Source organism: Lolium rigidum, chromosome 1 (assembly GCF_022539505.1).
Source record: "Lolium rigidum isolate FL_2022 chromosome 1, APGP_CSIRO_Lrig_0.1, whole genome shotgun sequence".
NCBI classification, from domain to species: Eukaryota; Viridiplantae; Streptophyta; class Magnoliopsida; order Poales; family Poaceae; genus Lolium; species Lolium rigidum.
The window spans coordinates 164,055,084-164,067,235 of record NC_061508.1 but is presented as its reverse complement, the minus strand read 5'-3'; the positions used below and the strand labels follow the sequence as shown (position 1 = coordinate 164,067,235).

The 12,152-nt window shown below is 40.7% G+C and overlaps 1 protein-coding gene across 3 annotated transcripts; it reads left to right on the top strand.

Annotated features, from left to right (window-relative positions):
• The first annotated feature begins 412 nt into the window (after positions 1-412).
• Positions 413-6,957, top strand: LOC124684099 (sulfate transporter 1.2-like). 3 transcript variants are annotated; one of them, XM_047218510.1, is made up of 14 exons: positions 413-683; positions 2,961-3,301; positions 3,385-3,433; positions 3,525-3,732; positions 3,805-3,979; positions 4,736-4,801; positions 4,879-4,992; positions 5,080-5,196; positions 5,289-5,415; positions 5,564-5,850; positions 5,948-6,138; positions 6,250-6,335; positions 6,423-6,499; positions 6,587-6,957. In XM_047218510.1, the coding sequence occupies exons 2-14, from the start codon at positions 2,969-2,971 to the stop codon at positions 6,728-6,730; spliced, it is 1,974 nt and encodes a 657-aa protein (XP_047074466.1). In that variant the 5' UTR covers positions 413-683; positions 2,961-2,968; the 3' UTR covers positions 6,731-6,957. The 3 variants fall into 3 exon arrangements, with proteins under 3 accessions (XP_047074466.1, XP_047074453.1, XP_047074460.1); XM_047218497.1 differs by having other exon boundaries at positions 414-683; positions 2,940-3,301; XM_047218504.1 differs by having other exon boundaries at positions 414-683; positions 2,928-3,301.
• Positions 6,958-12,152: the final 5,195 nt, after the last annotated feature.

Below are 12,152 nucleotides of genomic sequence, written 5' to 3'. Positions count from 1 at the left end.
TCTGTATCCATCCCTGGAGGCTGGAGCCAACCAGGTTGAAATGTATAGGGACGGATTCCCGTCCTCGTAAACGACGACCTCTCCGGAGTGACCGCTGTTGACGGGCAAGAGCTACAGCGACGCACCCCACAATTCCAACGCCTTGGCCCACCTGTCATTCACTTGCGGTCGTAGTACTGGCTTACTCTTCCACGGTCAAACACTGAAACCATTCTTCCCTCGCGACCGCCCGTTGGTGCCCCGTTCCGCCGTGTACACAACACACGCACTGACGCACACCCCGACCGCCGTCGGCCGGCAGTGTCCCGTCCGGCCGCCCTGTGGGCCCACAGTGGCGCGGGCCCCGCAACGACTTCCCCGGCGACGACCCGGCATTTCTTTTCGTTTGCCACGCCCCGCGTTTCGCCATTATCGCCGTCCTCCTCCCAGTTTCGCCTCCAAAAACCCCGCAGAGGTCGCTACCTTCCCCATTGCTGGTCTTTTTGTCTGTTGGGCGTACGTGTTCGTTTCTTCCCCGGAGACTCGGCAAGGGCGATCCTTCCCGTTCCTCCACGCGCACGTATATAAATCAGTTCTCGCGACGCGGAGATGCGGCGCTCGTGCTCGCGCAGTGGTGAAGCTTGAGCGGCGGCTCCATCGATCCATCCGCCCGTTTGGCTCTCATTCTCTCCGCCGGATATTCGGTAAGATTTGTTCCTCCATTCGGCAGTGTGCTCATTTCCAGCCTTTTTTCACATTTTCTGTTTCTGAACAACTCATTCCCATCCTTGGATTACAGTCTTCCGTTTCTTGGGAACTCGTTGGATTTGGTTGTTATGGCTGTGATTAAACTGTTGGTTTATCGGACTGGACGGATTGTCTACGTTTTCGAGCCATTAGTTTCCTTCTTTCGTTGGGAAATCATCAGTAATTTTATCCCATGCTTTGTATGGACGAGAATCTGGCAACGTTATGCTCTATTGTCTGCTTGTATGCCAGAACTGGTGCTTGACAATTGATCAAATATCTCACTATATCATCGGTAGAGTCGTGATTTGCATCCTCTAACCAACCTAATTCAACTGACGGGTTTACTCGGAAAAATAAATTAACTGACGGAAATTTTCCATTAGATTATATAGTTAGTTAGGTTTACTTTGAACTGAAGTGGTAACAGGATCCCCGCAAAAAGAAAAAAAAGAAGAAGTGGTAACAGGGGCTTCTTATCGCTGTGAACTCATTCGGAGAAGAGTGGAGATCAGTAAAAGATTTTGTCAACAGCCTGGCGAGCCGACGGGCGGCGGCGGGCGAGGCTGGAGGCGGTGGGCGAGGCTGGAGCCAGGCCACCAGCGCCAAGAAAAGATAAACAAAACTAGGGGAGTATCTGGCGGACACCCCGGGCTCCAGCGTCCACCCACTGTCGCGCCTCGGTCTTTATGTCGTTGAACCCAAGAAAAGAACGGCCTTATGCCTAATCCGTGCGTAGAGAAACTCGATGTTCGAATACATTATTGTACAAGGATCTCTAAGGGAACCATGTTTTTTTATTTCAAAGATTCAATATATTGAATAAAAAATCTCTGATATAGGGGAGTGATGTTTTGGCACATGGGAGCATATGCTCCCTTTATTTTGAAATACATGTTAGGCATATTTTAAAATGTCAAAAAAATTGAAACAAAAATTTCGCACGTACATCTTCATGTGCTTCGCGCTCACAAAGTCGTTTCATGAAAAATCGACATGTCATGTGGCGTGTGTAAAAAAGACAAAATTCGGTGCTGAAACAAAGACTTGCTATAAGATAGATTTTCTCTTTTTCGCTTAGACTACAAAAAATATCATTTTTTCGTGAAAACTTGACGAATACACATATATTATGGAGATGTACATGTAAATTTTTTTGTCAAAATTTTTTAACACTTGGAAATATGTTTTTATGCTAGAGGGATCATACGCACCCGGGAGCCGAATTGAGTTTCTGCTGATATAGAGTGTAACTTGACTATTGTGGCCTGCCCAAGTGAAATTAAGATAAAAGAACCGGAGGTGTCTGTTCTATATAAGAATTAGAATCAACTGTTGAAATGGATATTTTTGTAGAACAAAGATAGCGTAAATTTGATTCACGGTTGCTCTTCTTCGCTGCTCATATAAATAGATTTGCCTGCTATTGATCCAAGATGAACATATATTTTCATCATAAATAACTACTACAATAGTTTGCTCAAAAAGAAATAGATAACTTGTTCTCTACCAGCATATCACTCGGCAAGTCCTTTAAATCCTTGTATATGTAACTGTAAGTTTATTAGAAATATACTCCTAGCTAGCATGTTAAAGAAATACGGTTCAAATTAATTTTATTTTAAAAGTTAAAAAAATGAGAAAAGTACTTTAATGATTAATCACAACGAAAACAAAAAGAGAAAATTCTATTATTCAAAACTTGTTTTTTTCTTCTAGCACACTTCGAATTTGAAGTTAAAATCTTAAAGGGTGCTAGAACACATTAATAGATAGGCTAATTAAAAAATTTGAATTAATATTTTAATACATTCCGTATACTGAGCCAAAGTTGATTCTGCTATTGCACCATCAAGGTTGATTTCATTTTCTAATTTTCCTCCTTTATTTATCTAAATCTGGAAAAAATGTGAGGTTAGTTGATATTTCACAACTTCACTTTTTTCGCACACCTTTCAGAATAATAAATATCGAAAAAAAACAGAAGGATCAAATGAATCGTACTACTCCGTCTGTAACATTTCTGATATGGTTGACAAACTCTATGCAATATAGTGGTGCTCTGTCAATTGATTCTGTACATGTACATATCCTCATTTTGACGGGCCATTGAGTTTGTTTACTGTAATATTGTGGTTACCTTTTTACAATATTTGAGAACCTCTAACCTCCATACCCCTCCACTTACTAAATTAATTCAGTGCTTTCCATAGGATAACAAAGAGCTATTTCAGTATCAGAGATGGTTCATCATATAACCGACGAGGCAGCAGCAAATGAACCTAGCATCACCACACAGACACCCTCCTATGACCCATCTCAAGGACCGCTGGTGTACAAGGTGGGCTATCCCCCTCAAAAGAACTTGGCCACAGAGTTCACAGACACATTGAGGGAGACTTTCTTCCATGAAAACCCGCTGCGTCAGTACAAGGGTCAATCTGGATGGACAAGATTCACGATGGGGTTGCAGTTCTTGTTTCCAGTTGTTGGATGGGGCAGGAATTACAACTTCAGCAAGTTCAGAAGTGATCTAATTGCCGGATTGACTATTGCAAGTCTCTGCATTCCTCAGGTATCAAGGATGACTAGTCCACCTCTGATTTGATCACTTTAAGTCTTGAACTGCGCCTGATATTTAATATTGGACTCTAATAGGACATTGGTTATTCGAAGCTTGCTAATTTGGATCCACAGTATGGGCTATGTAAGTTTCTCCTGTCGTGTCTTTTGTGGAGCATTGTGTAAAAATTAAGCTTGATTTTCCATTATAATTTACTTATGCTAGTTGGTTTTAGACTCCAGCTTCGTTCCACCATTGATATATGCTGCAATGGGTAGCTCAAGGGATATAGCGATTGGTCCTGTTGCTGTGGTTTCTCTTTTAATAGGTTCACTTCTACAAAATGAGGTTGACCATGTTAAAAACAAGGAGGAATACATACGCCTTGCTTTCACGGCAACCTTCTTTGCTGGTATCACTCAAGCAGCCCTGGGATTTCTAAGGTACATGCAAATTATCTACTAGAAGCTTGCACATAATGTAGATGCGTTGAACTAAGAGTTCACATTTTCCAGGTTAGGGTTCCTCATCGAGTTCTTGTCTCATGCTGCAATTGTCGGGTTCATGGGGGGAGCAGCCATAACTATTGCCCTGCAGCAGCTGAAATACGTGTTGGGTATCGCGAATTTTACAAGGAAAACCGACATAGTTTCGGTTATGAAATCTGTCTGGAGTTCAGTCCATCATGGGGTACTTATGTCATACTTAGCTCTAACATCTCACATTTATATTTTAGTGAGAACGTTATTCTCTGGATTTCTATAATTATATCAATGCATTTATAATCCCAAGAACCAGTGGCGGACCCAGAAAAAAGTTTCAGTGGGGGCACAAAGTTTGACCAGGGGCAATTATGTTCTGAATTCAAAATTTTCAAAAAAACATTCTTTGAAATTCTCAAGGATTTGGGGAATTTGAGGGCCTACGCCCCCACTCAGCTCTTTTTGGGTCCGCTCCTGCCAAGAACATAAATATTTATTGTTACTAACAAATTACAGTCATGACATGGAAATAACTTATTTGGCTCCAAACTTTTTGGTTGCAAGCAGTCAGTGAACTGTTTTCGGAATTTGCGGAGCTAGTTTGACATATTCCATTTGGAAAAAAGAAGCTGAATTTGTTCACGTTTTCATGGTTCTTCCCATGTCAGGCATTAGCTTAGATTGATGAGCAGACTTTCGCAACTAGTTGCCCATGCAACCCAAATTCTCTCCTATTTTTGTGTAGCTCACCCATGGTCATACTTTTAGTCATTTAGATGATTTTTTGCAAGTGCACATGATATTACTAACATCTTTGAATTATTTCATAATTTTTGTAAACTCGGAATATGAAAAATAGAGGGGGAAATATGGGGTGCACGGGCAACTAGTTGGCAGAATTACACTCTGAGGCTAAAAATGATATCAATCTCATGTACTGACAGGGAGTTTTTTATATATGCAGTGGAACTGGCAAACAATTGTGATTGGCACATCTTTCCTGGCTTTCCTTCTGTTTGCAAAGTACATCGTAAGCACTTCTTATCTTTGCAACACCTTTAACAATGGAATTTTAATCCGTATACTAAAAATATTTTATTTACACAGGGAAAGAAGAACAGGAAGTTTTTCTGGGTGCCAGCTATTGCTCCTATAATTTCAGTTATTCTGGCAACCTTTTTTGTATACATAACCCGTGCAGACAAGCAAGGTGTTCAGATAGTGAGTAACTAAAAGTTAGTATTCTACTAAGGCTTAGTCATATCGCTTTTGTAATGGATAGAAATTTTGTTGTCATTTGTTCATCAGGTGAAGTTCATCGAAAAGGGCATCAATCCATCATCAGCACACAAGATTTTTTTCACTGGTCCATTCGTTTTAAAAGGTTTCAAGATCGGTGTTGTTTGCGGCATAGTTGGTTTGACAGTATGTATGCTGATATAAATGCATAAATTGTTTTTATCCCGTCATGTGCTTCTCAAGATTTCTCATCAATATGTGTGTGACTACTTTATCAGGAAGCTGTGGCAATTGGAAGGACGTTTGCCGCTATTAAGGACTACCAGTTAGATGGGAACAAGGAGATGGTCGCACTTGGAACTATGAACATAGTAGGCTCAATGACATCTTGCTATGTCACAACAGGTAGCTCAACCCATTTTTTACCTAAACTATCTGAAAAATCCTTAGACAGAAATCATTACAACTCACTAAACCTAAATCACGTTCTTGCTATAGCAGTAAACTATCTGAAAATTCCAGTGCTCAAACCCATACTCTTGATCTCTTTCAGGTTCTTTCTCACGTTCTGCGGTTAACTTCATGGCTGGTTGCAAAACTCCTGTATCCAATGTGGTTATGTCAGTAGTTGTGCTTCTCACCTTGTTGGTCATCACACCACTATTCAAATATACGCCAAATGCAATCCTAGGGTCGATCATTATCTCTGCTGTAATCAGCCTTGTGGACTATGAAGCAGCGATTCTTATCTGGAAAGTTGACAAGTTGGACTTCATTGCTTGCATGGGAGCATTTTTCGGCGTTGTTTTCATATCCGTTGAGATTGGTCTCTTGATTGCTGTAAGGACCAAGCATAGCTTCAAAAATAATAACTATATTGTCATGTCTTCTTTTGAAGAGATAAGTAGAACTCACCTGCTGTTCCTGATATTTACAGGTAGCAATCTCATTTGCTAAAATACTTCTTCAAGTAACAAGGCCAAGGACAGCTCTGCTTGGAAACCTTCCGGGAACCACAATATACAGGAACACCAGTCAGTATCCAGAAGCAAAGCTTGTTCCTGGGGTGGTGATAGTGAGGGTTGATTCTGCTATTTATTTTTCCAACTCCAATTACGTCCGAGAAAGGTAATAATGCTAAATTTACCTCACTCGGTGTTTCGAATTTGAAGAACGGTGAATAGCACATGAATTCAATAACTCCAACCTCATAGCCTGGTATCTGGTGATCCATTGCAGAATTCTTAGGTGGTTGACAGATGAAGAAGACAGAGCCAAGGCAGTGGGACTTCCTAAAATAAATTTCTTGATTGTTGAAATGTCACGTAAGTATAATGATCCATTGATTGGACAACATTCAACTATTTAACAATCATCATACTGATGTGGTTCAGTTTGAAATGCTGGTGCAGCCGTTATCGATATCGATACAAGTGGCATTCATTCTCTTGAAGATCTATACAAGAATCTTCAGAAGAGAGAGATCCAGGTAGATTCATTGAAACTTAAAACATTCAAAAAAAAGAAGTTCTTACTGGGCCACTGATTATTTTGCTTGTATTATGTACTTTGGCAGCTTATTCTGTCAAATCCTGGTTCTGTTGTCATCGAAAAACTGCAAGCATCCAAACTCACCGAGCACATAGGAAGCAGCAACATTTTCCTTGCAGTTTCTGACGCTGTGCGGTTCTGCACAACGAAGTCGATGCAAGAACCATGATGCGAAATGGGTGTGGACGTGTGGCATCTATATACATTTGTATCATCTGTTAATGATAGACTGAGGTGAAGCGAGTGGTTCAGAAGAACTGCAGAGGGCTGGTGGGCAAGTGTTGTAAATAGTTTTTTTTTTTCCTTTGTTATTAAGCAAGCTGGACAGTCTAAAATGATGTACCTTTTTTGCCAACGTACAAACGGCTATAAACATATAATAAGTTTGGGAAATCATCCTTCTACTCCATAAATCTATGGTGCATGCTGCCTAATCGAAAAAAAAAAATGTGTGGATTTGTGGCCCTTCAAACCTGGTTTGGTAACTTGCAGCTCTCAACTTGTCACATATGTTTATAACTGTTGTACTCCGACCGGACATCGCCATCTCAAGTTCATCAATGACAAGTGGCACATGCATTGGCCAATTTATCCCCACAACGTGGCATTTAAGGCCTCTTTTGATTCAAAGGAATTTCAAAGGATTTGGTTCCATAGGAAATATTCCTACGTTGGCTGATTGATTCATAGGATGTCAGGATTGAAATCTTACAGAAATTTTTCCTAATGATTCACCTCACTTTTGAAGGAAAATTTCCATCTGCTCCAGCCTCACATTAGAATTTCTTTGTTTCTCATATGAATCAAACACGTACTTGATCCAAATTCATGTAGTTCTCTAATCGTGTAGGATTCAAGAGAACATGTTGCTCTATTTCTATTGTATTTTTTTTGTTCCTCGATTTTGATAACACTGCAAATCAAAGAGGACCTAAAGGTGAATCTTCACCTTTATGTGTGTCCATCTACAATTCTCGTGGAAAATAGTACTTGACCCTCTTACCTATTGCACCTTTAGGTTTGAGCGAGGAAGGATGGAAGAAATGGAGGAGATCAAGGATGCATGAGAGCTCAAGCCATCTAAGGGAGAAGCTTTGGAAGAGAGGGAATGAGGCTCTAAACGAGAAGATGGAAATAAGCTTCCTCCAAGGCCTAGAGCCTCCAGCCCCATCACCCAGAGACAAGTGGATCCCATCTGAGGGCGCCCAAAAGATATCGCAGAGCATTCGAAAGAGGCCTTGAGGAGGACACTGAGTCCCATGTCAGGAAGACCCGGATACTCCGGAGCCAACCCCTGGAAAAATACCAAGGGCATGTTTGGTTGGTGCCCAAATGTGCCCTGCCAAAATTTTGGCAACCTATAACATATTGGATCTTGTTTGGTTGATAGCCAAAATTTTGGTTGCCAATAAAAAGTTGCTCACCTAACTCATGTTTCCTCCACAGTTCTTGCCACACAGTCCTTGCCAAAAAAAAAATTCAATTCTGGGCCAAGGAATCCTTAGACAATTATTTGGCTAGCCAACGGTTGGCAAAATTTGGTAGGGCATGAGATGGCATATATGCACCAAACATACCCCAATAGCCTACGGGTGACTACAGCCAGCTGCTTATGCGCAAACTCAGGCAAGGCCCATGTATCCTCTTTCTTGGTCCACAAACTTACCTCTAGGACTAGACATAAATTAGAACTTACATCCTTTGCTCATTTTTTCATAGTGGAATCCAACACTCTTCATGACGGAATTCAAGGCCTCTTATAGCCAATATTTCATCTAGGATTCAAGTGGATTGGTTAACCGACCAATAAGAGATTTCAGTTTTCATCAAGAGTGAGTCGTTTGGATTGTGGCAATCCAAACGCTTGTACAATGGTACTTGTAATTGGGTGCTTCGTATTCATCTCTATTATAGTTATTCACTCTTTACTTTGCATTTTCCCTGTGTTTCCTTTTTGTAAAATCGGGATCTCATTGTCGGTCGGTGAAAACCCGTAGTGCCATCGACTGAAGCCTCACAAGAAACTAGAGCCTTTGCTTTGGTGTCAGCGAAGCTTTCCTCTTCCTCCACGCTTGTCCACTTCTATGCCAATGGCCTCCTTATACAACGCCACTGAATCGTGTCTTCAAGTCAAACATGTTTAAGTTTGACCAAGTTTATTTAAAAAATATAGATATCCATAATATCCAATTAATATTTTATGAAAAATATCATGATTTATTTATTGATACTAATTTGGTATTGATAGGGCAAAGGTGTCCGATCTTTCGATGAGAGTATGATAACGTCGATTTGTTGGTGGAGTTCGTGCTTTACGATCCGACTACACGTGCAAAGCTCTTGCGCCAATGCAATCGCTAGGACAATCTCCGGGAGTTACTGATCTTGCGGATGCACGATCAGTCTGACCAGCGAGGGTCTTAATTCCTACCTGAAATCGAGACAAGTAAGAACTAATGATGCAATCAGAATATTGCGGATATAGATGAAACCTTTATTGAAAAGGTGGGATTTCGAATAGTCGGTCTTGTTCTGGGTGTTGGCCTCATAAGAAGTACACGAGAGTTGCAGCAATGGCTAACTTTTAGTCTAATCAAAATCCGAGTCTAAACGTGACGGCTATGGGGGTATTTAAAGGAGGAAAAGGTGGGATTTCGGCCATCCATACGTATGGTGGCCGAACCAAACCCTAGAAGGCCTTTCCCCCTTCAATACGGACTCTAAAAAGTGGCTGACTTAATTCCTGCGAAAATGACATGGGCCTGGCCCAAAACTAAAGGTGATGCAGCACCATATTATGCTATGGACGAAATTATGAAGTAGAAAACTATATATTTCGTTCATGTCTTCATCTCTTCTTATGGTGGCTTCAAAGTTCTGAAATCTCCACTTTCGGCGTCCTCTTCAATCCTCCAATGCTTGCTGCCATCTCCTCCATGTGTGATCATGCACCAATGCTTGTCCTCCTCATCCATGCTAGGTCCATCATTCCTAAGAGTAATAAATATATCTGATTTAGGCAGCATCATATTCTCATGTATGTGAGGAATAGTTCCAAGAAACGAAAGTACCTGATAGTTAAGTTGTTCGGCACGAGCTCGAGTGATTGGTCCTTGTATTTGTGTGGCTCTAAGTACAGCGGTTGTATCAATAGATGGGATGTCCTCGTCATGCCCCCCCTTCTTGAATTGAAGTCGTCCTTGACGAAAGCTCCTCTTCTTCACCAAAGTAAGGCTTCAAATCTGCAATGTTAAATGTAGGACTAACCGGACCCAATTCTGCAGGAAGCTCAAGTTTATATGCATTATTACTTATTTTCTCTAACACCTTAAAAGGATCAGCAGCACGTGGCATTAGTTTGTACTTGCGCAATTCAGGAAAACGATCTTTGCGCAAATGCAACCAAACAAGATCACCAACATCAAACACAACATGCTTTCTTCCTCTATCCCCAACAATTTTATATTTAGCATTCATGTGTTCTATGTTGTCTTTAGTAGTCTCATGCAATTTTAGTATCAATTCAACACGGTCTAGAGCATCCAAATTATTTTGCACCGAAGATGGTAAAGGCAACAAATATAGGTGCACGTGGTACAACATCATACACAATCTCAAAAGGGCACATCTTAGTGGTAGAATGCAGCGAATGATTGTAAGCAAATTCAATATGAGGTAAACATTCTTCCCACAATTTTAAGTTCTTCTTCAAAACAACCCGCAGCATAGTAGACAATGTTCTATTTAATACTTCATTTTGCCCATCAGTTTGGGGATGACATGTAGTACTAAACAACAATTTAGTCCCCAACTTAGCCCATAAACATCTCCAAAAGTGGCTAAGAAACTTGATATCACGATCAAAAACAATAGTATTTGGCACACCATGTAAACGAACAATTTCGCGAAAGAACAAATCAGCAACATGTGTAGCATCATCAGTCTTGTGACATGGAATAAAGTGTGCCATCTTAGAAAATCGATCCACAACAACAAAGATACTATCCCTCCCCCTCTGTGTACGAGGCAAACCCAAAACGAAATCCATAGAAATATCCTCCCAAGGTACACTAGGAACAGGAAGAGGCATATATAAACCATGTGGATTAAGTCGAGACTTAGCTTTTTGACATGTAGTGCAGCGTGCCACAAATCTCTCAACATCTCGACCCATACGTGGCCAAAAGAAGTTTGCAGCAAGTACATCCTCCGTCTTCTTCACACCAAAGTGACCCATCAATCCTCCTCCATGCGCCTCCTGCAACAACAAAAGACGAACGGAACTATCTGGGATGCATAGCTTGTTAGCACGGAACACAAATCCATCATTGAGGACGAATATGTTCTATGTTCTACCATCTCTACAATTCAGCAACACATCTTTAAAATCAGCATCATGCAAGTATTGTTCCTTTATGGTTTCTAATCCAAAAATCTTGAAGTCAAGTTGAGATAGCATAGTATAACGGCGCCACAAAGCATCAGCAATAACATTATCTTTACCCTTTTTGTGTTTGATAACATAAGGAAAAGACTCAATAAACTCAACCCACTTTGCATGGCGGCAATTCAACTTAGCTTGACTATGAATATGCTTCAAAGATTCATGATCAGAATGTATAACAAATTCTTTAGGCCATAAATAATGTTGCCAAGTTTCTAATGTCCGAACCAGCACATATAATTTTTTATCAAAAGTAGAATAGTTCAGACTAGGCCCACTCAATTTCTCACTAAAATATGCAACAGGTTTGCCCTCTTGTAATAACACACCTCCCAAACCAATTCCACTAGCATCACATTCAAGCTCAAAATTCTTATTGAAATCAGGAAGATGGAGTAATGGAGCATGTGTTAACTTATCTTTCAGAATCATGAAGGCTTCATGTTGTGCATCGCCCCACACAAAGGGCACATCCTTCTTGGTAAGCTCATTCAGCGGCGTAGCAATGTATCCAAAATCTTTCACAAAACGCATATAAAAACCAGCGAGGCCAAGAAAACTCCTCACTTACGTGACCGTCTTGGGCTGCGGCCAACTCTTAATTGCCTCAATCTTGGCTGGATCAACTTCAATTCCCTGCGCATTGAAAACAGCACGTAAATGACCCAAATGATCCTCCAAAGATTTGCTATGAATTAGAATACAATCAAAGTATACCAGCACAAAACATCCGATAAAAGCACGTAAAACTTCGTTCATCAGTCTCATGAAGGTACTAGGTGCATTAGTTAAACCAAAAGGCATTACTAACCACTCATATAGACCGAACTTAGTTTTAAACGTTGTTTTCCATTCATCTCCTAATTGCATACGAATCTGGTGGTAACCACTACGCAAATCAACTTTAGAGAACATAATAGAACCACTCAATTCATCAAGCATATCATCTAAACGAGGTATTGGATGACGCTATCGAATGGTAATATCATTAATAGCTCTACAATCAGTACACATGCGTGAAGAACCATCTTTCTTAGGTACCAAGATAATATGAACAACACATGGCCGAAGAGACTCACAAATGTAACCTTTATCTTGGAGAACGTGAATTTGTCGCTGAATCTCTTTGGTCTCTTCAGGATTGGTG